Genomic DNA, 27899 nt, shown 5'->3' on the forward strand with positions numbered 1-27899 from the left:
GATTTGGGTCGATTTGGATCCATCAGATACCCTGGCGAATTGCTAACCTAATTAACTTGCCGCCCTCTCCGCCATTCTCCTGCTCCTTCCCCTTCCCATTCTCCCTGGTCCTCTGCTTGCCGACCGCCGACTCCCTGCTCTCTCGCTGCTGCTCCTCCCACCGCGCGCTGTCCAGCAGCTCCCGCCGCCTCCTGTACCTCTCTTGCAGTGCTCCCGCCGCCCAACAAAAAGCCTATACTTCTCTCTCACCTAACCCCTCTCTCCCTACTCTCTCCCCAATCATGTGAGGAAACAAGCCTGGAACACGTCGCATCGAAGCGTGGAGCCACCGTGCAATCCCTAAATCCCTTTCCCCCACGTGAAATCCCAAAACATGGCAAGCCGCCATGGTGAATCGGTCGGAGCCTAGCTAGCTAGTGGTGGCGCACGTGGGGAGGAGGAGATTGAGGGGGACTTACGGGGCTGGAGTGATACGTCTCCAACGTATCTATAATTTTTGATTGCTCCATGCTATATTATCTACTGTTTTGGACATTATTGGGCTTTATTATCCACTTCTATATTATTTTTGGGACTAACCTATTAACCGGAGGCCTAGCCCAGAATTGCTGTTTTTTGCCTGTTTTAGGGTTTCGAAGAAAAGGAATATCAAACGGAGTCCAAACGTAATGAAACCTTCGGGAACATGATTTTCTCAATGAACAAGACCAGGGAGACTTGGACCCTACGTCAAGGAAGAAAAGAGGAGGCCACGAGGTAGGGGCGCGCCTACCCCTCCCCCCCCCCACCCCAAGCACGCCCTCCACCCTCGTGGGCCCCCTGTTGCTCCATCGACGTACTCCTTCCTCCTATATATACCTACGTACCCCCAAACGATCAGATACGGAGCCAAAAACCTAATTCCACCGCCGCAACTTTCTGTATCCATGAGATCCCATCTTGGGGCCTGTTTCGGAGCTCCGCCGGAGGGGGCATCGATCACGGAGGGCTTCTACATCAACACCATAGCCCCTCCGATGAAGTGTGAGTAGTTTACCTCAGACCTACGGGTCCATAGTTAGTAGCTAGATGACTTCTTCTCTCTTTTTGGATCTCAATACAATGTTCTCCCCCTCTCTTGTGGAGATCTATTCGATGTAATCTTGTTTTTGCAGTGTGTTTGTTGAGACCGATGAATTGTGGGTTTATGATCAAGTCTATCTATGAATAATATTTGAATCTTCTCTGAATTCTTTTATGTATGATTGGTTATCTTTGCAAGTCTCTTCGAATTATCAGTTTGGTTTGGCCTACTAGATTGATCTTTCTTGCAATGGGAGAAGTGCTTAGCTTTGGGTTCAATCTTGCGGTGTCCTTTCCCAGTGACAGTAGGGGCAGCAAGGCACGTATTGTATTGTTGCCATCGAGGATAACAAGATGGGGTTTTCTTCATATTGCATGAGTCTATCCCTCTACATCATGTCATCTTGCTTAAGGCGTTACTCTATTTTTAACTTAATACTCTAGATGCATGCCTGGATAGCGGTCGATGAGTGGAGTAATAGTAGTAGATGCAGGCAGGAGTCGGTCTACTTGTCTCGGACATGATGCCTATATACATGATCATACCTAGATATTCTCATAACTATGCTCTATTCTGTCAATTGCTCAACAGTAATTTGTTCACCCATCGTAGAATACTTATGCTCTCGAGAGAAGCCACTAGTGAAACCTATGGCCTCCGGGTCTATCTTTATCATATTAATCTCCTACTACTTAGTTATTTCCTTTGCTATTTACTTTGCCTTTATTTTACTTTGCATCTTTATCATAAAAATACCAAAAATATTATCTTATCATATCTATCAGATCTCACTCTCGTAAGTGGCCTTATAGGGACTGACAACCCCTATTTGCGTTGGTTGCGAGGATTTATTTGTTTTGTGCAGGTGCGAGGGACTCGCGCATAGCCTCCTACTGGATTTATACCTTGGTTCTCAAAAAGTGAGGGAAATACTTACGCTACTTTGCTGCATCATCCCTTCCTCTTCGGGGAAAACCAACGCAGTGCTCAAGAGGTAGCAAGAAGGATTTCTGGCGCCGTTGCCGGGGAGGTCTACGCAAAAGTCAACATACCAAGTACCCATCACATACCCTAATCTCCCGCATTACATTATTTGCCATTTGCCTCTCGTTTTCCTCTCCCCCCACTTCACCCTTGCCGTTTTATTCGCCCTCTCTCTCTATCCTCCCTCTCTTTCTCTATTTGCCTCTTTTTGTCCGCTTGCTTTTTGTTTGCTTGTGTGTTAGTTTGCTTGCTTGTCATGATGGCTCAAGATAATACTAAATTATGTGACTTCACCAATACCAACAGCAATGATTTTATTAGCACTCCGATTGCTCCTCTTACCGATGTTGAATCTTGTGAAATTAATACTGCTTTGCTGAATCTTGTCATGAAAGATCCATTTTCCGGTCTTCCTAGTGAAGATGCCGCTACCCATCTGAATAGCTTCATTGATTTGTGTGACATGCAAAAGAAGAAAGATGTGGATAATGATATTGTTAAATTGAAGCTATTTCCTTTTTCGATTAGAGATCATGCTAAAGCTTGGTTTCGTCTTTGCCTAAAAATAGTATTGATTCATGGAACAAGTGCAAAGATGCTTTTATCTCTAAGTATTTTCCTCCCGCTAAGATCATCTCTCTTAGAAATGATATTATGAATTTTAAGCAACTTGATCATGAACATGTTGCACAAGCTTGGGAGAGAATGAAATTAATGATACGTAATTGCCCTACTCATGGTTTAAATTTGTGGATGATTATTCAAAAAAATTATGCCGGATTGAATTTTGCTTCTAGAAATCTTTTAGATTCGGCCGCGGGAGGCACTTTTATGGAAATCACTTTAGGAGAAGCTACTAAACTCCTAGATAATATTATGGTTAATTATTCCCAATGGCATACTGAAAGATCTACTAATAAAAAGGTGCATGCGATAAAATAAATTAATGTTTTGAGTGGAAAGATGGATGAACTTATGAAATTATTTGCTAATAAGAGTGTTTCTTCTGATCCTAATGATATGCCCTTGTCTACTTTGATTGAGAATAATAATGAATCTATGGATGTGAATTTTGTTGGTAGGAACAATTTTGGTAACAACGCGTATAGAGGAAATTTCAGTCCTAGGCCTTATCCAAGTAATCCCTCTAATGTTATGGTAATTCCTACAACAATTCTTATGGAAATTATAATAAGATGCCCTCTGATTTTGAATCTAATATTAAAGAATTTATTACTTCGCAAAAGAATTTTAATGCTATGATTGAAGAAAAATTGCTTAAGATTGATGATTTGGCTAGGAACGTTGATAGAATTGCTCTTGATGTTGATTCTTTGAAACTTAGATCTATTCCACCTAAGCATGATATCAATGAGTCTCTCAAAGCGATGAGAATTTCCATTCATGAGTGAAAAGAAAGAACCGCTAGGATGCGTTCTAAGAAAGATGCCTTTATAAGAGCGTGTTCTTCTAGTTCCTATGAACATAAAGATGAAGATCTAAATGTTATTGATGTGTCCCCTATTAAATATTTGTTTTTCAATATGAATCTTGATAATGATGGGACTCAATATGATCCACCTTTGCCTAGAAGGCGTTCCAAGAATTCGGAATTTGTTGATCTTGATGCTAAATTTGATAAAAGTGGGATTGAAGAAATTAAAACCCTAGATGTTGCTAAACCCACTTTTATGGATTTCAAGGAATTTAACTATGAAAATTGCTCTTTGATTGATTGTATTTCCTTGTTGCAATCCGTGCTAAATTCTCCTCATGCTTATAGTCAAAATAAAGCGTTTACTAAACATATCGTTGATGCCTTGATGCAATATTATGAAGAAAAACTTGAATTGGAAGTTTCTATCCCTAGAAAGCTTTATGATGAGTGGGAACCAAATATTAAAATTAAAATTAAATATCATGAATGCTATGCTTTATGTGATTTGGGTGCTAGTGTTTCCACGATTCCAAAGACTTTGTGTGATTTGTTAGGTTTCCGTGATTTTGATGATTGCTCTCTAAACTTGCACCTTGCGGATTCCACTATTAAGAAACCTATGGGAAGAATTAATGATGTTCTTATTGTTGCAAATAGGAATTATGTGCCCGTAGATTTTATTGTTCTTGACATAGATTGCAATCCTTCATGTCCTATTATTCTTGGTAGACCTTTCCTTAGAACGATTGGTGCAATTATTGATATGAAGGAAGGAAATATTAGATTCCAATTTCCATTAAGGAAATGCATGGAACACTTTCCTAGAAAGAAAATTAAATTACCTTATGAATCTATTATGAGAGCCACTTATGGATTGCCTACCAAAGATGGCAATACCTAGATCTATTCTTGCTTGTTATGCCTAGCTAGGGGCGTTAAACGATAGCGCTTGTTGGGAGGCAACCCAATTTTATTTTTATTCCTTGCTTTTTGCTCCTGTTTAGTAATAAATAATTTATCTAGCCCCTGTTTTGGTTGTGTTTTTTGTGTTTAATTAGTGTTTGTGCCAAGTAGAACCGTTGGGAAGACTTGGGGAAAGTCTTGTTGAACTTGCTGTAAAAAACAGAAACTTTAGCACTCACGAGAACTGCTATCATTTTTATTTGGAAAGTTCTATTTAGTTAATTATTTTTGCAGATGATTAATAGATAAATTCCTCACGTCCAGAAATTTATTTTAGAACTTTTGGGGTTCCATATCTTGCGCTAGCTACAGATTACTACAGACTGTTCTGTTTTTGACAGATTCTGTTTTTCGCGTGTTGTTTGCTTACTTTGATGAATCTATGGCTAGTAAAATAGTTTATAAACCATAGATAAGTTGGAATACAGTAGGTTTAACACCAATATAAATAAACAATGATTTCATTACAGTACCTTGAAGTGGTGTTTTCTTTTCTTTCGCTAACAGAGCTCACGAGATTTTCTACTTTAAGTTTTGTGTTGTGAAGTTTTCAAGTTTTGGGTAAGGATTTGATGGATTATGGAACAAGGAGTGGCAAGAGCCTAAGATTGGGGATGACCATGGCACCCCCAAGATAATCTAGGGACACCAAAATGCCAAAGCTTGGGGATGCCCCGGAAGGCATCCCCTCTTTCGTCTACTTCCATCGGTAACTTTACTTGGAGCTATATTTTTATTCACCACATGATATGTGTTTTGCTTGGAGCGTCTTGTATGATTTGAGTCTTTGCTGTTTAGTTTACCACAATCATCTTTGCTGTACACACCCTTTGAGAGAGACACACATGATTCTGAAATTATTAGAATACTCTATGTGCTTCACTTATATCTTTCGAGTTATATAGTTTTGCTCTAGTACTTCACTTATATCTTTTAGAGCACGGTGGTGGATTTTTTTATAGAAACTATTGATCTCTCATGCTTCACTTAGATTATTTTGAGAGTCTTAAATAGCATAGTAATTTGCTTAAATAATCCTAATATGCTAGGTATTCAAGAATAAAAAAATTCTCTTATGAGTGTGTTGAATACTATGATAAGTTTGATACTTGATAATTGTTTTGAGATATGGAGATGGTGATATTAAAGTCATGCTAGTTGAGTAGTTGTGAATTTGAGAAATACTTGTGTTGAAGCTTGTGATTCCCGTAGCATGTACGTATGGTGAACCGTTATGTGATGAAGTCGGAGCATGATTTATTTATTGATTGTCTTCCTTATGAGTGGCGGTCGGGGACGAGCGATAGTCTTTTCCTACCAATCTATCCCCCTAGGAGCATGCGCGTAATACTTTGCTTTGATAACTTTTAGATTTTTGCAAAAAGTATATGAGTTCTTTATGACTAATGTTGAGTCCATGGATTATACGCACTCTCACCCTTCCACCTTGGCTAGCCTCTCTAATACCGCGCACCTTTTGCCGGTATCATACACCCACCATATACCTTCCTCAAAACAGCCACCATACCTACCTATTATGGCATTTCCATAGCCATTCCGAGATATATTGCCATGCAACTTTCCACCATTCCGTTATCGAGTTGTAAATGTTGAGTTGTAAGAAAAATAAAAGTGTGATGATCATCATTATTAGAGCATTGTCCTAGTGAGGAAAGGATGATGGATACTATGATTCCCCCACAAGTTGGGATGAGACTCCGGACGAAAAATAAATAAAAGAGGCCAAAGAAGCCCAAATAAAAAAAAGAGAAAGAAAAGAGGCCATAAAAAAGAGAAAAGGCCCAAATAAAAAAATATGAGAGAAAAAGAGAGAAGGGACAATGTTACTATCCTTTTACCACACTTGTGCTTCAAAGTAGCACCATGATCTTCATGGTAGAGAGTCTCTCATGTTATCACTTTCATATACTAGTGGGAATCTTTCATTATAGAACTTGGCTTGTATATTCCAATGATGGGCTTCCTCAAATTGCCCTAGGTCTTCATGAGCAAGCAAGTTGGATGCACACGCACTTAGTTTCTTTTTGAGCTTTCATATACTTATAGCTGTAGTGCATCCGTTGCATGGCAATCCCTACTCACTCACATTGATATCTATTTATGGGCATCTCCATAGCCCGTTGATACGCCTAGTTGATGTGAGACTATCTTCTCCTTTTTGTCTTCTCCACAACCACCACTCTATTCCACCTATAGTGCTATATCCATGGCTCACACTCATGTATTGCATGAAGATTGAAAAAGTTTGAGAATGTCAAAAGTATGAAACAATTGCTTGGCTTGTCATCGGGGTTGTGCATGATTTAAATATTTTGTGTGGTGAAGATAGAGCATAGCCAGACTATATGATTTTGTAGGGATAACTTTCTTTTGCCATGTTATTTTGAGAAGACATAATTGCTTTGTTAGTATGATTGAAGTATTATTATTTTTTATGTCAATATGAACTTTTGTCATGAATCATTCGGATCTGAATATTCATACCACAATTAAGAAGAATTACATTAAAATTATGCCAAGTAGCACTCCGCATCAAAAATTCTGTTTTTATCATTTACCTACTCGAGGACGAGCAGGAATTAAGCTTGGGAATGCTTGATACGTCTCCAACGTATCTATAATTTCTGATTGCTCCATGCTATATTATCTACTGTTTTGAACATTATTGGGCTTTATTATCCACTTTTATATTATTTTTGGGACTAACCTATTAACCGGAGGTCTAGCCCAGAATTGTTGTTTTTTTCCTGTTTTAGGGTTTCGAAGAAAAGAAATATCAAAGGGGGTCCAAACGGAATGAAACCTTCGGGAACGTGATTTTCTCAACGAACAAGACCAGGGAGACTTGGACCCTACGTCAAGAAAGAAAAGAGGAGGCCACGAGGTAGGGGGGCGCGCCTCCCCCCCCCCCCCCAGGCGCGCCCTCCACCCTCGTGGGCCCCCTGTTGCTCCACCGACGTACTCCTTCCTCCTATATATACCTACGTACCCCCAAACGATCAGATACAGAGCCAAAAACCTAATTCCACCGCCGCAACTTTCTGTATCTACGAGATCCCATCTTGGGGCCTGTTCCGGAGCTCCGCCGGAGGGGGCATCGATCACGGAGGGCTTCTACATCAACACCATAGCCCCTCCGATGAAGTGTGAGCAGTTTACCTCAGACCTACGGGTCCATAGTTAGTATCTAGATGGCTTCTTCTCTCTTTTTGGATCTCAATACAATGTTCTCCCCCTCTCTTGTGGAGATCTATTCGATGTAATCTTGTTTTTGCGGTGTGTTTGTTGAGACCGATGAATTGTGGGTTTATGATCAAGTCTATCTATGAATAATATTTGAATCTTCTCTGAATTCTTTTATGTATGATTGGTTATCTTTGCAAGTCTCTTCGAATTATCAGTTTGGTTTGGCCTACTAGATTGATCTTTCTTGCAATGGGAGAAGTGCTTAGCTTTGGGTTCAATCTTGCGGTGTCCTTTCCCAGTGATAGTAGGGGCAGCAAGGCACGTATTGTATTGTTGCCATCGAGGATAACAAGATGGGGTTTTCTTCATATTGCATGAGTCTATCCCTCTACATCATGTCATCTTGCTTAAGGCGTTACTCTGTTTTTAACTTAATACTCTAGATGCATGCTGGATAGCGGTCGATGAGTGGAGTAATAGTAGTAGATGTAGGCAGGAGTCGGTCTACTTGTCTCGGACGTGATGCCTATATACATGATCATACCTAGATATTCTCATAACTATGCTCAATTCTGTCAATTGCTCAACATTAATTTGTTCACCCACCGTAGAATACTTATGCTCTCAAGAGAAGCCACTAGTGAAACCTATGGCCCTCGGGTCTATCTTTATCATATTAATCTCCTACTACTTAGTTATTTCCTTTGCTATTTACTTTGCCTTTATTTTACTTTGCATCTTTATCATAAAAATACCAAAAATATTATCTTAGAGCAGTTTTAACATGGTCCCTCTTACCCCCTCTTTTCACATGAGAGGTAAGAGTATAAAATAGATCTTAGCCATTGATCTTATCAATGAATGGCTTGATTGACTCTTACCTTCTTACCTCACATGTAAAAAAAGGAGGTAAGAGGGACCATGTTAAAATTTGCCATTATCTTATCATATCTATCAGATCTCACTCTCGTAGGTGGCCTTATAGGGACTGATAACCCCTATTTGCGTTGGTTGCAAGGAATTATTTGTTTTGTGCAGGTGCGAGGGACTCGCGCGTAGCCTCCTACTGGATTGATACCTTGGTTCTCAAAAACTGAGGGAAATACTTACGCTACTTTGCTGCATCATCCCTTCCTCTTTGGGGAAAACCAACGCAATGCTCAAGAGGTAGCATGGAGCATCGGAGGAGGCGAGAGGCGACCGCGCGTGGCGGCGGTGCACTGCGCCGTCGACGGGGGGCATAGGTTTCACTAGTGGCTTCTCTCAAGATAACATATATTACGGTGGGTGAATAAATTACTGCCGAGCAATTGATAGAAAAGCGCATAGTTATGATGATATCTAGGCATGATCATGAATATAGGCATCACGTCCGTGTCAAGTAGACCGAAACGATTCTGCATCTACTACTATTACTCCACACATCGACCGCTATCCAGCATGCATCTAGAGTATTAAGTTCATAAGAACAGAGTAACGCATTAGGCAAGATGACATGATGTAGAGGGATAAACTCAAGCAATACGATATAAACCCCATCTTTTTATCCTCGATGGCAACAATACAATACGTGCCTTGTTGCCCCTACTGTCACTGGGAAAGGACACTGCAAGATTGAACCCAAAGCTAAGCACTTCTCACATTGCAAGAAAGATCAATCTAGTAGGCCAGACTAAACCAATAATTCGAAGAGACTTGCAAAGATATCAAATCATGCATATAAGAATTCAGAGAAGAATCAAATATTGTTCATAGATAATCAAATTCATAAACTCACAATTCATCGGATCTTAGCAAACACACCGTAAAAGAATTATATCGAATAGATCTCTAAGAACATCGAGGAGAACTTTGTATTCAAAACCAAAGAGAGAGAGAAGAAGCCATCTAGCTAATAACTATTGACCCGAAGGTCTATGGTAAACTACTCACACATCATCGGAGAGGCTATGGTGTTGATGTAGAAGCCCTCTGTGATCGAATGCCCCTCCGGCAGATCGCCGGAAAAGGTCCCTAGATGGGATCTCACGGGTACAGAAGGTTGCGGCGGTGGAAAAGTGGTTTCATGGCTCCCCTGGATGTTTTCAGGGTATAAGAGTATATATAGGCGAAAGAAGTAGGTCGGTGGAGATACAAGGGACCCATGAGCACTACTGTAGGATGCTGCTAATGCGACACTACGATCAAAGACCCTTCGAGAAACTGTGTGCGATGCAATAATCGCAAACGGTGCTAGGTGAAAACTGTCAAAAATGTGTAAAATGTTTGCGATGACGGATGCATCAAACACGATTCAGTTTTTAGTTGCGTGTGTGATGAAGGGCATATGGTTCAGTTCAATTAACTGTTTGTGATGAGTAGGAACAAAAGAAACGAGCAGCCAGATGAAGGCGTGTGCAATACACAGTATACGGTTCACTCGGATGAACTGTTTGTGATTAGGCAACACAAAAGAAACGGTCAGCCTGATCAAGGTGTGTGTGATGTACAGCATACGGTTCACCCGGATGAACTGTTTGTGATTAGGCAATAGAACAGAAATGGTTCAATATAACAAGATGTGTGTGATACGCGGCAAACAGGTCTGTAATCAGAAATGTGTGCAAAGACCGATAATAACATAGACGATTGCTTCTAATAAGACGTATGTGATGTGCTCTATCTACACAACATCTATTGGCCATTGTGGGGAGGGCAGTCATCCGGATATGCCATAAGGATGTGAAGAGGCATTCCTATCAGCAAGGACTAGTTGTTCCACCAGTAGCTCATGTAAGAAACTATCAAGTTAAGTGTGCTCAGGCTGGAGCAGCCATCGGATGGGTGACTGGATGGGAAGTTGTGTCGATGTTAAATTAGGTGATGGGATGGGTCATTTCAGTCAAATGACCGAAATGCCCCATTCCCTCAGTAATTTAACCTCGAGGTCCTTGTTTTTTAACACATGTTAAAGAAGGTCTACCGCATTACTTTTTGACAATGTGCGATACGTGGCATACAGTTGATCCATCCGACCTATTTGTGATGGAATAGGCCGTGTGTGTTGTGGGCAAACGCTTGCTAGTATTCAGCCGTTTGGGATTGATGAATTCATCACCAACGGGTTCCCTAGTGTGGTTCGTGTTCATCTGATCATCATCTACTTCTTGTGCTAGCTCGATGCTAAGTTTCCATTAATTGATGGCGTTTTATGAACACGCCACCGTTTCCCGCCATTTCCTCACATGTTTCCCGCCACCCTGCTATATTGCGCATAGGGGGCACGCGACGCATGGAGGTGACAAGCGCAGCCTGTAGCACATCCACCTTTTCCAAGCATGCCAACCCACCAAAGCGCCGCCTCTGCCATCAACCTCGTCGACGAGGAAAACAAGAAGGCGCCACGGCCCGTCGAGGCCGAGGCGCTCCCCGGCAACGCGATTGATGACGCCATGATGCGCGTCATCGCCAGGGTTGATCAGACCTTTTGCGCATGGCGCTTGAGCGTCGTGGATCAAGGTAGGCATGTAAGCACCAACAGGTTGCAGCTCGCCGCACAACATGATCGATGGCGCGGCGCAGAGCAAGCTAGGAGCGTCCGTGCCGATAGGCCGCGGCTAGCCGCACGGTGAGACCGTTGGAGCGTCGCAGAGCGAGAGGCGCAGCGCGCCGCACATTAAGAGCGGATCAAGCGGCGCTTGCCTGCTGTCGACACAGTGTCGCAGCTGGGTACACATCCTGTCAGTACCCCCATTTCTCGCCAGGAGTGGGCAGAGGCCCTCAGCGCCGTACTTGCACCAAAGGTCGGCCGCGGCGTACTTGCACCGGACGCCCGCCGCGCCGTTCGCATGGGTGCCGTCATTCGCCTTGTCCCCGGCCCGCTGGATGCCAACGCGCTGGTCCGTAGGCTCGACCGCCTCCTTGGCCCAGGTGTCCACCTAGGCGCAGTAGAGGAACATGGCCATCGCATCCTCGAGCTGGTGATCTCTGATGAAATAGCCAACTTGGAGCTCGAGATCGCGCTCCATATGTACCGCGAGCGTGTCGACCGCTTAGACGAACGCCTGCACGAGTTCAGGCAGAGCCAAGAGCTACCCTAGGCAAGGGCTACTGGTCATGTTCTCATGGACACGTTTTATTTTGAAAAGTCGTTTCGACGTGGATAGCTATGTATTCACAGCAATCGTAGTATTGCTCTGTTTATTGCTCTGTTTCAATGTGTGTACTCTGTTTTCCATTCTTATATGTTATGTTTCAATGTGTGTATTGATAACCCACAAGTATAGGGGATCGCAACAGTTTTCGTGGGTAGAGTATTCAACCCAAATTTATTGATTCGACACAAGGGGAGCCAAAGAGTATTCTCAAGTATTAGCAGCTGAGTTGTCAATTCAACCACACCTGGAAACTTAATATCTGTAGCAAAGTATTTAGTAGCAAAGTAATATGATAGTAGTGGTAACGGTGGCAAAAGGTAACGGTAGCAAAAGTGATATTTTTGGGTTTTATAGTGATTGTAACAATAGCAACAGAAAAGTAAATAAGCGAAGAACAATATATGGAAAGCTTGTAGGCAATGGATCAGTGATGGAGAGTTATGCCGGATGCGATCGATCATGTAACAGTCATAACCTAGGGGGACACAGAACTAGCTCCAGTTCATCAATGTAATGTAGGCATGTATTCCGAATATAGTCATGCATGCTTATGGAAAAGAACTTGCATGACATCTTTTGTCCTACCCTCCTGTGGCAGCGGGGTCCTATTGGAAACTAAGGGATATTAAGGCCTCCTTTTAATAGAGTACCGGACCAAAGCATTAACACATAGTGAATACATGAAGTCCTCAAACTACGGCCATCACCGGGAGTGGTCTCGATTATTTTCACTTCGGGGTTGCTAGATCATAACACATAGTAGGTGACTATAGACTTGCAAGATAGGATCAAGAACTCACATATATTCATGAAAACATAATAGGTCCAGATCTGAAATCATGGCACTCGGGTCCTAGTGACAAGCATTAAGCATAGCAAAGTCATAGCAACATCAATCTCAGAACATAGTGGATACTAGGGATCAAACCCTAACAAAACTAACTCGATTACATGATAAATCTCATCCAACCCATCATTGTCCAGCAAGCCTACGATGGAATTACTCACGCACGGCAGTGAGCATCATGAAATTGGTGGAGGATGGTTGATGATGACGATGGCGACGGATTCCCCTCTCCGAAGCCACGAATGGACTCCAGATCAGCCCTCCCGAGAGAGTTTAGGGTATGCCGGCGGCTCCGTATCGTAAAACGTGATGAACCCTTCTCTTTGATTTTTTTTCTCCCCGAAAGTGAATATATGGAGTCAAGGTTGAGGTCGGTGGAGCGTCAAGGGGCCCACGAGGCAGGGGGCGTGCCCAGGGGGTAGGGCGCGCCCCCCATCCCCGTGGACAGGTGGAGGCCCCCCTGACGTGGATTCTTCTTCCAGTATTTTTTATATATTCCAAAATAATTCTCCGTAGATTTTCATGTCATTCCGAGAACTTTTATTTCTGCACAAAAATAACATCATGGCAATTCTGCTGAAAACAGCGTCAGTCGGGTTAGTACCATTCAAATCATGCAAGTTAGAGTCCAAAAAAGGGCAAAAGTGTTTGGAAAAGTAGATACGACGAAGACGTATCAGTCGGCGTGTTCGATCAACTAACAATCACACACGGCTTCCGGCAGAGAACTGTTTGCGTTAGGCCACCTTGCACAAACGTTTGCACACAAAGAACTGTGTGGGATGTACATACCTACGGAAATGATTTTCTGGGATTCACCGTGTGGGATGTACATACCTACGGAAATGATTTCTGGGATTCACCGTGTGGGATGTACATACCTACGAAAATGATTTCTGGGATTCGCCGTGTGGGATGTACATACCTACGAAAATGATTGGGTTTCCATGCCTCACCCGATCGCACACGGCCCCAGCCTGGGTCCCGGGAGGTCCTATCCCCGACGATTTCTGGGTCGTGTGGGAAGGACCCCCCTATCGCCCACACTCACTTGGCGACGGTTTCGAATGCCGTCGTGGAAAGGGGTTTCAAACCGTTTGTTTAGGATGTCGTTGTACCAGTGCTCTGCATGTTCCCTAGCGCCTACCCTCCCCCACTGCCCAAGTACAACATGCTAGCCCATGAATCTTGCTTGACGCCTTACATGTGTCAAAAAAAGATTACCGTGACGTGCATAATGACTGAATAATGTCAATAAACATGATGGCATGCCCCGTCTCTTGCCAAGTTGTTGGTGTGCCATTGGTAGCGTCAATAAATGCATCTAGAAAGAAAAATGAAGTTGCCTCCGCGTTGCCCCCCAGGGCGACACGGGCGGATCCCCAGTCTCGCCGCGACCGACCCCTCCTCCTTCGCCCCTTCCCTCGCCGCCGCCGATAGTCCCTATCGGACAAAGCCCTGACGTGGGTTGGCAGCGGCGAGGCCGCCCCACTTCTCCTTCCCCTTCATCGCTCCCCATGCTGCTTCTCCCGAACCCCATCGCCTCAGACGCGCCGTCATCGGTTATCCCTGCTCTCCGTCGTCCAGCTTGGGTGGCCGGCCTGGAGTTCGCTGTCAGCGGTGAGGTAGGCTCGCATCTGGCCACGCCCATGGTGCGGGGCTACCATCCCTTGAACTCGTCTCTGCCCATATCCAACTGGAGGTCGGGTCGTTGATCCAAAGAGGCTACGACTAAGGGGGCTGGCCGGTACTGCCCGTCCAGGGGGACGGGCCTGGTTGTCGGGGGACCTCATGTCTCCTAATATAAATCGGCCAGGCAGTGGCCCCCCGTGCTCTTCGTGTGAAGTCCCCGTTCTACATGTGATAAATCCTCTTTGATCTGACCATCAGTGAGTTCCGGACATCTCCTTCGAAGGAAAACAAGGACTAGCATATATGACGCTTTTTTGGACACCTTGATTGGATACGGGCCCGTCGTGTCCACCCGCAATATTCGTATAACCAACTTCACCAGGGTATCGCAAAGCTCTATTTTTGTTGACACCTTGGGACATGTCTGCTCCAAGATTTCCAAGGGATCGACACATGAGGAGAATGCCATGGCGTGATTGGAGGACCTGCAAGTGGCGAAGGCGGGGTCTTGGATGCGATGAAGACTCTGCTTCACAGGCAGTTGTTTAGAATTAGCTTGCAGGGTATGTTCTCGCCCATACCTGGCACGAGTTCCTGTGAACCTGGTGGTAAGTGACTTTTAGTAGTAGCCTCCGCGAGTGGGGCGGCAACATTGGAGGACTTCTTTGTTGGTGGTGCTCTTTTGAGTACCGAGTCGTGATTTCCAGGGTGAAAACCCAAGGTCTAGCCTTTATTAGTTGTGCCACTTGGTCTAGCCTTTATTAGTTGTGCCTGCCAGTGGCCCTGTTGAAGTCACTGTTTTGGGAACGCGGTCTTTCTCCAGAGTGAAAACCTATGATCTTTGATCGAGCAATGATAACACTTGTGCATTGTTGGTGAGAACCTTCTTTCTAGTCCGGGTGTTGTCTTTGGTGGTGTTAAGAGCGCTGCTACTACGAGGTGATTGATCACCGTGTCATGTTTTTTTTCTCTTATTATTTTCTTTTTTGGCCGTGTACATCATGGATGTTCTTACGCGTCTTGTTGGTGCATAGGTTGGGCGTAATTGGTATCTACTTGATATTAATATATTCCTCTTTAAAAAAATCTTTATCCATTAAGCTTAATAAGCTATAATAACATATACAAGCAAAATTAGTAACAACTAGGAACTAGTTGGGAGATTAGCACATCTGGAATTGTACAACTAGGAAGAAATAGGCAAAGTGCCACAATATGAAAGTAATACAAATGTTACTTTAATTTGTGCTTATGTTTAAGATAACATACATGTCCTTTCGATGCATGTTACAGGGCAAAAATAGGAACAAAAATACGATTTCTTGCATCTGCCATCTAAGCAGGGGCGGATCTGGAGCTAATCTTACCCTGATGCACTACTTAACCATGGCATAAATTTTGCAAGCAACCGATGCATTAAATAAAGGCGTGTTTCATAGCTTGTAACACGGATTACCAAACATAAGAGAAGTCATATTGTAAAAAATTAAAAACAAAATGCTACACTCAAACTGTTTAATATAATGCCAAATCAAACAAAAAAATTACTTGAAAACATGTCTTGCATTCTGAAATTTGAAAACACATCATCAGACACAAAGGTTTATTAACCTACAATAACAAAACTAGAATTAAAATTTTGAGTAGAATATAATAAAATGCCTAAATCAAAGTACTTAAATTTGCTATAAAAGTACTTAAAATGTTATAAGTTACCTTTAGTACATTCTCTTCCTTCGAGCCATGAAATACTCAACCACTTGATCATTGGTGACCTTTTTCATTTGTTCCTTCTCCACATAACAAATAACATCATCACTCAAGCTGTCATCGTTGAGGCGATTGCGCAAGCAAGTTTTGATCAATTTCATTGCTGAGAAGCACCTCTCAACTGTAGCAGTAGCAATAGGCCATACAATTACTAGTTTCAACAACCGGTAAAACAAAAGGTACATAATATGCCTCCTCGTCTGCACCATATTTTTTGAAAGCTCGGTGATTGTTGCTATGTTGGAAAAGCTATCATCTGTGCGCACATCAGCAATATAGAGCTGTAGATCCTTATCAAGATCCCTCAAATCCCTGGAATCAAAATCCTTGAGGGTTAGCCATACTCATATTGTAACAGAAGAAGAGAAAATTACGCCGCCGCCGGTGCCGCCTGCCGCTGCCGTAGCTGTGCGGACATTCGGATGATCGGATCAACCCAGAAGACAGGAACGGATCCATGCTGCCGGCTGCCACAAATCGTCAATTCGTCTGGACTAGGGAACATATCAATTCCAATCTTTAAATCTGTAGAAAGATTAGCTACAGCCTACCGACTAGAGTACTACAGTAGAAGATTAGAAGTACTAGCTAGCTAGATTTTGCCTCTTGGCTCGATGGTTGCCGCCGCTGCACAAGTTCTCAATCTGTGAATCGATCGATCGCCACCGGCCACTGCACAAGTCGATGAATCGGGGGTCGGGATAGATTAGGAAATGAGGAGACGTGGTTGTTTTAGTCAGATCGATTGTTCTGTTCGCTACAGAGCACCAGATGGATAGTTTATTGTGTTCAATGGGCTGCTGGAAGCGGACCAAAGGAGGCCTGGTGCGCCTGGAATAATGGGCCCTGTAGCACAATATTCGGTCCACCCTGATGCCCCGAGCTAAATACCTGATATTTAATACGTAAAATAAAATCAGACCCTGTAGCCTGTGCTACAGGGTTGGCCCATTGGGCTCCGCCCCTGCATCTAAGGCGACTACTACAAATAATCCGACTTATTTCCTAGCGAAATCAGTCGGGTCGCCAGCCGTGCGATCCATTCTTTCCAACCCTTGATACATCAACGCACGCTGAGTCGCTGACCCTTCTCTCTCGCGTCGCGTTCAACCAGCCCCCGTGCTTCGATCTCACAGCACCGCATGTCGCCGCAGCACCGGAGAGCCGCCATGACCAGAGCTCCATAGCAACACCAAAACGCTACGTCTAGCGGCTGGCGAGCGCTCCGACGGAGCTGCAATGGAGCCGACGGCGAGCGCTCCAATGCAACACCAAAAGCTTCCCTCGAGAGCCGCCAGCGACGTTGCATCGAGCCGCTGCGGTGCTGCACTGAGCCGTCGGCGAAGCTCCAATGCAGCCGCGGCGGAGCTCCAACGACCCCGGTGGCGCTCCATTGCAGCCCCGGCCACGCTTCATTGCAGCGCCGGCGATGACAGCGGATGCTGCGATGCAGCACGCGGCGGCCATGGCGGAAGTTGCGATGCAGCGCACGACGACGACGGCGCAGGCTGCTTCGCCGGAGCTGCAGTGGAGCAGCGGTGCAGCGACGCGAGGCGACGGCGGTTTGCAGCAGCGGCGAAGAGCATGGCGTGTAGGAGCAGGCATAGTAGAAACGCGAGTGGTGGCGGGCCGGCACTGGTGCCGATGGCACTGCCATGGCTGTGTTGTGCCGCAGGAAGAAGAAAAACGAGGAGAAGAAACAAGCAGCTCAACGCGTGCAGGAAAGAGATAAGAGAATGAAAGGATAAGCAGCTCGTTGGGCCCACCAGACACGTAGCGAGCGTTAAAGGCGACTTACGGAGCGCGTTGATCAGCCGGTTTATTTTAAACGATTTCCGCCATCTAAACACTTACATGCAATACATAGATCCTCAACTTTAATTAATCGGAGCTGCTAAATCTCAGTTATCTGTTGGATGTTTTGTTCGCTTTAAGATTCGTGGTAGGTGGGTTTGTTCTTTGTTTCGGCCTGTATAAGGCGACCAGCCGTTTCCTTCTTTTATTGGGCCTTTTTGTAGCGTGTGTGCCTTGATTTTGTGCTGGGCGGGTGTTCAGGCGGGCCTTTTTTTTCTTCTTTTTTCCTTTTTGTTTTTTTGTCGTTGCTTTCTGCTGCTTTCGCTCTGGATTTTAGCCTGCTTCGCTCCCATTTGTCTTTCCCCATTATTTTTTCTGTTTTCAATTATTATTATTTTTACATAAATAGTACCACCTGTTTGCACATTGATCGATCGCACACAATTGCATGTACATTAAATCGTGTGTAATTATATATCAACTATCGGTGTGCAATTTTTCCTTTTCTTTTCAAGAGTATTGTCATCGGTCACATCCATCGATCATAGGGAGTTCCATGTGCATCAGCCACACACTATTGTATCTATGTCATCCGTGTGCGACTTCTTTTTTTTTCCTTTCTAAAAATATTTTCTTGCCGATCAACTGGAAGTGTCGCCTCGATTGCAATTGCATGTCTTCAAAGCAGCCACAACTTACTAGTGTTTTGTCGGAGAGGGAAGTTGCATGTCTAGCACACTAGGCATGCAACTGCAAGTGTCGTCTCCGACTGCAACTGCATGTCTTCAACGCGATTGCAACTTAGTGTTGTTTTGTCACAGAGAGGAAAACAATTGCATGCCTTGTACTACACACGCAACTGCAAGTGTTGTCCTCGACTGCAATTGCATGTCTTCAACGCGATTTCAAATTAGTGTTGTTTTGACAGAGAGAGGAAAACAATTGCATGCCTTGTACTACACACGCAACTGCAAGTGTTGCCCTCGATTGCAATTGCATGTCTTCAACACGACTGCAACTCTATGGTGTTTTTGTCGGGGAGGGGGTAGTTGCATGTCTGCCACTAGGTAGACAGCTGCAAGTGAAGATCCTGATTGCAACTGCATGTCTTCAACACGACTACAACGCGGTGATGTTTTGTTGGGGGAGGAGAGCCGTTTGCATGTGTAGGCATGCAACTGCAAGTGTAGCCCCCGACTGCAAATGCATGACTTTAATGCGTCTGCAACTGGGCGGTGTTTTGTTTGATGGAGGTGGCTAATTGCATGTCTACCAGTAGTCACGCAACTGCAAGTGTCGTCCCTGGCTGCAACTCAGAGATATTTTGGCCGATAGTGGGGAAGCAGTGGCATGTCTGCACTAGGCATGCAACTGCAAGTGTCGTCCACACAACTATGAGGTATTCTGTTGGGTACGGGATAGCTGCATGTTTGCCCCTAGACACACAATTGCAAGTGCCGCTCCCTACTGCAATTGCATGTCTTCAACATGACTACAACCCAGTGATGTTTTTGTTAGGAGGGGGGCAGTTGCATATATGCCACTAGGGTCACCGTTTCATATCTTTTCTTTTGTAAACGCATGGTGAACATTTTTTAAAATACATGATGTTTTCTAGGAACATTTTTTCCAACACACGATGAATAATTTTAAGAATAAACAAGCACTTTTTCCAAAAAAATATGATAAATGTAAACAAAATGCTACCATTTCATTTTTACAGTGAGCCAATAACTAATTTTCAAAGGAAATGAACATTAAACATTTAACAGACAATAGGAAAAACAGAAAAACCAAACAAAAACAGCAAAAAAAGGATGGAAGGAAAATCATGCAAACTTAGTAATTACTAATGGCCCGGTCATTGTGCAAGAACAAGCAGCATCTCCAGAAACTCTTGATAGAGTCAAAAAATGGCTGGCTGAAAAGCACAGAGCAACCAAGAAAATGACAAAAGGCATTAGACGCAATAGCAGGGCCGGCCCAACAGCGCTAGAAAAGTAGCAGACTAAATGATAAATTAAAAATGGGCTGGGCTATTGTTGGATGATGTCATCTGACTGAGACTTCGACTAAGACCTATACAGACCCTTAATTACTTGGTCTCCTTGATAATAGTATCTCCATCCAGCTATCTCTCATGTAGCCATGCACATGAAAGTTTTCATAGTTTACTTATTGTACTCTTTCCTCCAAACATGTATGTGTAGAGCCTTAGCTTCTTCACAAGGATTAGTGTTATTACTCGTTTGTTTATCTCCTGAAATAAATGCACCAGTCTCTGTTTGACCCGCACGCTTTGTATTTTGAACAACAAAAACTACCTTTTTTTATAGTTGTTCGTCATTGTAGCTTGGCCGCACGTACTCTAATGTATATGCAGCATATTTTTGGACAACACCAGCTTCAGGCGAAACATCGACGACCCTGGTATTTATATTACATGGGGTCATATCACAGAGAGAAGGCCATGCCACTCTAGAAAAGTATAAATGACTCCTTTAACTTGACTGCCATCCTCATGTGAAGTCAATTAAAAAGATTCCTTCCACTTTTTTCAGCCCATGTGTATTTTATATAAATAATAATTCCATGTAGACTCAAACTTATTTAATTCTGGATGGGCAAACTATTTTCAATAGCACTGCCAATGATATAATTCACATATCTGAATAGTCTGCACTATCTTAGTTAACTGCTCCAAATTCCGTGCATGCGAAGAATGGGAGAATCCCTGACCAAACTGCATGCAAGGGTGAACTGATTGTTATCTTTAGCGGAGCATCCAGCATCTTCACAAATGCAATTAGAAACAAAAACCACATAAGAGATAACTAATTAGCAATCCGACAACTAACTAGCAATACTTTTGTTGAATAGCCGTTGCGCGTGAGTAAACATGGCACAAGAGGTAGATACACCTCGTTATTTGTGGTTTGAACCAATCAAATGATTGAAGAAACTGTCGTGTCAGGAAAGACTTGCAAGCCGACCGCAACCAATCAATTCGTTGAGAGAGCAAGGTAGTGGCAAATTATATTTTTAAAGTTCAGGATATTTAATGAGTGATTACAAAAGATCCACATTTGCCACAACCAGAATCACCAAAACATATCAGGATTCAAGAGGACGCGGCATCAGGAATTGACCAAGACTTAATCAAAGCTTCGCATCCTGGTTGCTCACCTACTTTGATCGTTGCCTCATCTTTTGGCACTTCCTCTTGAGCCTCGTCATTCTCTTGTTCTTCCACTGCACATTATTTCAAACGCAATGTACAATATAATTTACATGTAGAGTGCAAGGCAGGACACCAAATGCAATGTACTTTATTTGTTGGAAACAAGAGTATTGGGTGTCCGGATTTAATTCTCATTGTGTGTGATCAGTTTTGTTAAATAAGGACATGTCCTGCAATCTAGTATTTGGCAAATGACAAGATTGTAACAAAAAGGACTACTTATATATGCATTTGACATTCAAGAATATGAGTTAGTAAACCAAAAATGGAATAGTAAAGTTAAAAGACTAGAGAAAATTCCTTATATAACACTATTTTAAATTTTGTTTCCCTATTTAACACTGTAAAACTATTTCTTCCTTATATAACACCTTGTCTAAATTTTATGCCCTTTATAACACTTCTGTCCATTTTAAGCCTTAACAGTGTTAAATGACACATGAAAAGACCTATTTGCCCCTCGTGGGCATGTGACCAAAAATTTCAAGTAAAATGCATTATGTGGTCTCTAAAGTAGTTGACGATGTTCAGAACTGTCCTCTAACTCATGAACTGTCTCAATATGGTTCCGAAACTTACAAATACAGTCTCAATACGGTCGTCAAAATTGATGCGCCGGTCCTCCAATATGCAGTACGAATTGTTAACCACCACCGATACTAGCACTTCATGGAAATTGGGGCCAGATTTTATATAAAATTTCCATCAACCATGGCGCGTGTGCGGCGCGCGTGAGGGCTGGAACAGATCAACAGACCATGTTTACGTACGCATGCAAGTTTGTGGGCAGTGCACAGCTAGAGCTAGCCCAGGCCATGTTCACGTACAAGTACTTGTGTAGAATCGATCAAAGCTCTTTTTTTCGCTAGCTTTGGGTGTATATATTATTTATTGCTCAACAGTGGTAAGGGCATGAGCGGCTTACGTACATGCACTGGCGAGGCATACGAAGAGGCGCTAACATCACCGGTGAACCTGAAGATATAGCACGTGTCCGACATGCAATCGGTGGTCTAAGCTATAATTTTCTGTCCGGTGCCGGCGGTGGTTCATAGGTGCAGCAAGACCAACCAGGGTCGGTTGATTTTGCTTGGGAATTGAATACACACATACACATAAAATTTTGGTCACACATCATCTGAGAGGGAAATAGGTCTTTTTAGGTGTCATGTGACAACTTTAAGGTTTAAAATGAACAAAAGTGTTATAAAAGGCATAAAATTTAGACACCGTGCTAAATAAGGAAGCAAAATAAATCCAGTGTCAAATAAGGCAATAAATTTTAAGAGTGTTAAATAAGGAATTCCCTCAAAAGACGAAGGGCCTGTTCTTTTGGAGCTTATGGCTGGCTGTGGAAACAAGTTGCCCCCTCCTTACTTATAGTTAGGCTTATAAAATGAAATTTTAGGTTGAGCTTGGCAGCTTATTTCCACTCAGCCATAGGCCCAAAAAAACTAGCCCTAAGCATGTTCCCTGAGAATTGCTTCAATCGTCCACATGGGTGTAATAGAATGGATTAAATCAGACTCATCGTCAGTGAAATAGCAGCAAATACAGAAAAGCTGAAAATGACAATAACTAAACGAATACATTGTTGCCATCAGTTCTTGGAGCCATGATGTTCATTAGTGTTTCATTCAAACCGACCACCATTGTTAATCTCATCCAATTCATTACCATGTCTAAGATCAAATTACCGCATGGTGCTTAAGCAATAAATCAAGTTCAGTTGTTCAACTGAGGCTTCAATTCACTGGCAGCTACCAATGCTGGAAGTGTCACTGGTTCAACTTTTGTTTCCCTTGTGAGGTAAAAAGAAAATTAATGAACCTGCAAATATCTTTAGTGTTCCTGGTATTCGTTCATCTAGGAGCAAAGAAAAGGAGCTGTCACACCGCAAAAAGATAAAATAACTGACACAACAAATGCAGGGCCAAAAGGCACAATTCGGAGTACCTCAAGGATAATAGGTGCATAAAATTCAGTCACAAACACATATAATCCTCACATTACATAAAACTCAGTCCTGGAACATAGCCAGACTAGTATTAAACAGCTAAATTTGACCAAACACAGGTAAGGCAACTTCCACAGCCACAACCGCATAACAAATCAGGAATCACTGGGACAATGCCATCATCCCTCAGAGTTTTGCTGCCTGGATGTCAGATGATGCTTCCCCTCCCTCCAAGGCGCCTACTTGGATCGCTGCCTCATCTTTCGGCGCTTCCTCTTGAGCCTCCTCATCCTCTTCTTCTTCCACTGCACATTAACACGAAATGCAGATCATCAGTACAAATTGCATAGTGCTAGATGCGCAGGAACATGAGATAATTCCACATGAAACGAGAAAGTAGTATGTAATTCAGAATCAGAAGATTGAGTGTTTCATTGGATATCATCACGTGATTTTCAGAAACACGGACCAATTGTCCTTCATCATTTCCCAAACTGCCAATTTGGCATTGCAAAAAGAGAACTATTCTAAGAAGGTCGTAGCTATCTACAAACAGGTTAGGCAAAGCAAAGTAGAGATCTGCAGTCGGTTTGACATTCAGAATGAGTAGGAGGATTTTATCATCAAATAGATCAGACGCCAATTGTCTTCCTCATCATGCCAACCGACGCAATTATACAAAATAAAAACAGTGGAAAATGAGCTAAAGAAATGGATAAGCAAACGTTGTTCTCTCAGACAAATGCCTCGATTGTCCACACGGTGTAATAGAATGGATTACATCAGACTCGTCATCTGTTTTCATCATCACAGAGAACAATGGACAAACGAAAACAGCAAAAAAAAACATAAATCTGGCTAACATAACTAGAGGCAGTAATTATATCTCATAGAGCAAGCAAATCTGGTCGAAATAGCAGCGGTTCTCTCAGACAAATTTGCCTCACTTTTGTCCCCACGGTTGAATGGAATGGATTGGATCGGACATCTAATCAGTGTTGATCATCACAGAGAACCACTAATTACGCAAGCGAGCGGTAGCAACGGCGAGAACAAACCCTCGCTAAACACTAGCACATGTCCAGATCTACCTCGGTCGCGGAGCAGCTAACAACAGGGAAGGGAGATGACGGGCAGTACGAACCTTGGCCCTCATCGCGGCGGCGGAGTCGGTCTCGCTCTCCTGTTCGCGGCGGCGGCGGCGGCGGCGGTGTGTGGACGAACTTAGATTGTTGACGGCGGGGGCTCTCGCCTCGTACTTATACGGGCTGGGTGCTGAAGGGGGGGAAACCCTAGCGGGGTTGGACGGGTGGACGGCTCGGATCAGCCAGTGAACGGCGTTCTGATCCGATTAGTAATCTGGTTTGTGGGCCTGTTGGGCCTCCAAACAACGCCTAGGCCCACGCTAACATTTGACTGGACTTGATTTCCTGAAGGGGGGAAAAAGAAACTTGACCAGTCTTTACTTTTATTCTCTTTATTTTATTACTTAAAAAAGGGAAACGTTTCCTGCAGCGTGCCGGCGGAACGCTTGGCCAGTCGCGTACGCTTCGTTCGATCGAAAGCGATCATGCGGCCCACGTGTGGCCTCACCCCCTCGGCCCCACATGCTCCCTCTTCCTTATCCCCATATGTTTCCTTTTCCTTATCCCCTCAAGCACCACTCATTTTTCTTGCTTATCCCTCCATGCCCACCAGTCATCCCATGCACCTCTCTCTCCCCCTGGCCTACCTTCAATCAATAGCTTGCCGGCGATGGAAGACGTGTGTGGCGAGCTGGCAGTCCGGGGCTGCACACATGAAGCCGCGGAGGTGCGTGAGCACGACTCTCGGCGAGCGAAGAGGCGCGACGCCAAAGCTACATCGGCAACTTGGTATTTCCACTTTGCAACCTGATACGACGAGTGGAGGGTGGTTTGCTGCAACCAGTGGCCCCTACTACTATGACCAACGAGGTGGCTGTGCCGTGAAGATGGACGACGGATGCGGCGATTTTTGTGCTGAAACCCACGATAGCCTCTGCTACAACCGGCCAGCCATTTTGCTGGAACCAGCATTGGTAATTGCTGCCATCAGTCACGCGATATGCTGGAACCAAACGCGCACTCGTCGCCGGCGTTTTTTTTTTCTTTTGCTAGAGTTGGGTGTTTGATTTTGCTGGAAGTAGCTATCCTTTTTGCTACAAATCGACCACACGAGTTCTCCCTGTTTTGTTGTTTCTGCTGTATCCAATGTCTTGTTTTGCCGGAAACAACCATCTTTTTTGGTACAAATCGACAACAGGAATTCTACGTGTTTAGTTGTTTTTCTGCTGCATCCGATGTTTCGTTTTGCTGGAACCTAGTATTTTTTTATTCAACCGATCAATGAAGGATTGTTGCTTTCAGATCTTTTTGCTAGATACTTCAGTGCAAACCGACGCCCACGGCGAGCCGAAACCAGAGCATGGTGATGAGCTGGAACCGGCGAGCTTGCTTTGCTGCAATGAGCCGCAAGCTACTATGATCAGCAGGGCGAAGAGCTGGAACGGGCGTCCATTTTTGCTGGGATGGGCGTCCAAATTTGCTGGAACAGGAGTCCCGGGTTGCTGCATCGTTCGCCACACAGGGGAGCTACGATGTTGGCGAGTTGGAACCGGCGCCCAATTTTGCTGGAGCCGGCATCTCGACATGCTGGAACCGTGTGAAGGCAGGCGGCGGCTGAATGGCTGATTCGACGCTAATGGTGTTTTGCTGCGACCAATGATGGAAAAGCTTCTACGGGCACGAGAAAAAGCTTCAACCATCGGGCGAGTTGTCGATGGCGTGAGGGGTGACGCCGGGGTGCTGCGGCCGACAACACGGTCGGTGCTGCGCGTTCTACTACAACGAGGAGTCGACCACTAGTTGTTGCATCCGGCCACGTTGACGTTGCCACCAGCTACAACGAGAAGATGCCATGGCGAGCTTCGTTGCCGACGGCCGGCAGCGAAGGTACTCGTGCGGGACGGTGAGCAGAATTGCGCGCGGCTGCGGCCGCCCGCAAGGGAGAGCCGATCTGGGCCTTCGTTGACTCTCGTGACAAACGAAACAGCAAGGAGGGACCGGCAGATCGAGCGGTTAATGTCACTTCAATCGAGCGGCGCATGAGGAACCGGCCGAAATTTTGAGCCGGTCCGCCGGCGCCTAGTGCTGGCCCTTAAAAAAAGAGTAGCGTTCCTGTTTCTGCCAGACAGAGTGATTCGTCCAACATGTTTTTCTTGGGAACCGCCTTAATCATCTCATCTTTTTGGTTCAAAAAAATCGTCTCATCTTTTATTGACTTATCAAATAAATTATGTTTTCTTTCATAAGTCAAAATAAGTGATTACAAAATAAAATCATGGGTAAGATTTGTTAAGTATTTTTTTACACAATCACATAACATAAAGATGTAAATTATGGGATAATGTATTGTAATATAATATATAATATTTATGCCCCCTAGCGACACGGGCAAATATCTAGTTCTGCTAGCAAAAAGACTAATTACAAAACAATAAAACTGAGCTAGCTACAAGCCACCACAGCGATTCACCGCTTTTGGCCGTCCGATCATTTGTTAGACGCCCCAGATCTTCCAATTGTCCACTGGCGGTCGCTTGGTCATTTTCACCGTGCCTCACCCAATGTAAAAGGGCTGCTGCTCCGGAAAGCAACCTGTGGGTCATGTAGTTAATTGGGCCCAGAAGCAGCCCAATTGGCTGTGTACGTCAGCCCATGCTAGGTTTCCTTTCCACATCGACAGAGAAAAGAAAAGAACAATTCATCCTTCTCCTCTTGTTCATACCCACGGTGCAGGGTGTCTAATTTCTCATGTTCCTTTCGTGCTAGGAAGCTCGTGGGGATTGACCAACTGTCAGTTTGTTGGAGTTTGATCTGTCCCGATGGGCGACAAACATATAGCTGACTGAAGGCACGAGTATGGCCTATGGACTAAAGGATTTGTTCCTTTCCCTCGGTGGCAACATCCTATATGGCAGTACCTTTTCGCCTCCTTTTACCAGCCGTATAATTCAGTGAGTCGTTAGTAACTGTTTTGATTGGTTGTTAGTATTCCGGCACTGCCTTATATATGGATATTCATTGTTGATATGTGTTACATGGTGTGATCCCGATCGACTCCAATATGGACACCCAGGCACCGCACCCAGGCTCATGCAAATGCTCAAAACAGCCCGGTAACGCCACCACTTGTTGATCAAAACGTTGTCCTTCTGAGTACTGATTAGGATTACATGCAACCTTCTTGCTGGAAATACAATTCTGAAAAAAGATGCTAAGCTGGCCTGATAAGATTGGCATTAGGCTTTTGCCGTAGGATCCTGGAACTCTGAATTCTAGGAACAGCACCTACCAGGTTACCTGATGTAATCCGTATCCTTGCATGAGGTTTGGAGTACGTGGTTTTTCAATTTCTGTTGGACAGTTTTAGTCGAGTTAGGTGTGTTCAAGGATTAGCTTTGGTTTTCCCATTTTACTCTCTAAGAAAGGTAACTGAAATTTTGTTTCTGCTCAATTTCATTAGGTTGCAAGAAAATGACTGGTTGAAATTGCTTTCCTAAACAAAGTAATAGATGTACAATATTGATCAACAAATGGGCAACAAGTCAACAACGACCCAGTAGAAATTTTATTGTGCTGAATAGGGCCAAGTATATTATCAAACCATTGTTGGTAAGAGGATAATTTACTATGATTCAGTTGGCAAATAGGCTCTGATCTGCAGTTTAAATGACGAAGAAATACTGGAACATGGGGAAGAGAAGCATGTTTCACAAAAGAAGAAGATCCGCTAATATGGTAATAATACATCCCAGTTAAATAGATTGGTTTTTCTGTATTACGTG

The 27899-nt window shown here is 43.9% G+C and overlaps 1 protein-coding gene and 4 non-coding genes across 5 annotated transcripts; 1 reads left to right on the top strand and 4 right to left on the bottom strand.

Annotated features, from left to right (window-relative positions):
* Positions 1 to 23442: 23442 nt before the first annotated feature.
* On the bottom strand, positions 23443 to 23523 carry LOC125511731. The gene has a single exon (XR_007285086.1). It is a non-coding gene; the product is annotated as a small nucleolar RNA SNORD18 (small nucleolar RNA).
* Positions 23524 to 23629: 106 nt separating this feature from the next.
* On the bottom strand, positions 23630 to 23696 carry LOC125511749. The gene has a single exon (XR_007285101.1). It is a non-coding gene; the product is annotated as a small nucleolar RNA Z105 (small nucleolar RNA).
* A 65-nt stretch (positions 23697 to 23761) lies between these two features.
* Positions 23762 to 23848, bottom strand: LOC125511913. Its single transcript, XR_007285183.1, has one exon. It is a non-coding gene; the product is annotated as a small nucleolar RNA SNOR75 (small nucleolar RNA).
* A 107-nt stretch (positions 23849 to 23955) lies between these two features.
* Positions 23956 to 24046, bottom strand: LOC125511924. The gene has a single exon (XR_007285193.1). It is a non-coding gene; the product is annotated as a small nucleolar RNA SNOR75 (small nucleolar RNA).
* A 637-nt stretch (positions 24047 to 24683) lies between these two features.
* Positions 24684 to 26370, top strand: LOC125510804. Its single transcript, XM_048676069.1, has 2 exons — positions 24684 to 25091; positions 25420 to 26370. The coding sequence occupies exons 1-2, from the start codon at positions 24720 to 24722 to the stop codon at positions 25741 to 25743; spliced, it is 696 nt and encodes a 231-aa protein (XP_048532026.1). The 5' UTR covers positions 24684 to 24719; the 3' UTR covers positions 25744 to 26370.
* The last annotated feature ends 1529 nt before the right edge of the window (positions 26371 to 27899 follow it).

Source organism: Triticum urartu, chromosome 5 (genome assembly GCF_003073215.2).
Source record: "Triticum urartu cultivar G1812 chromosome 5, Tu2.1, whole genome shotgun sequence".
NCBI classification, from domain to species: domain Eukaryota; kingdom Viridiplantae; phylum Streptophyta; class Magnoliopsida; order Poales; family Poaceae; genus Triticum; species Triticum urartu.

Bases quoted from the DNA above. Each gene is read 5' to 3' on its own strand.
- LOC125510804 (XM_048676069.1), top strand. From the start codon at position 24,720: ATGCCCACCAGTCATCCCATGCACCTCTCTCTCCCCCTGGCCTACCTT. The intron at 25,092-25,419 runs GTAATTGCTGCC...TGTTGCTTTCAG, and splicing joins TTTTGCTGGAACCAGCATTG to ATCTTTTTGCTAGATACTTC.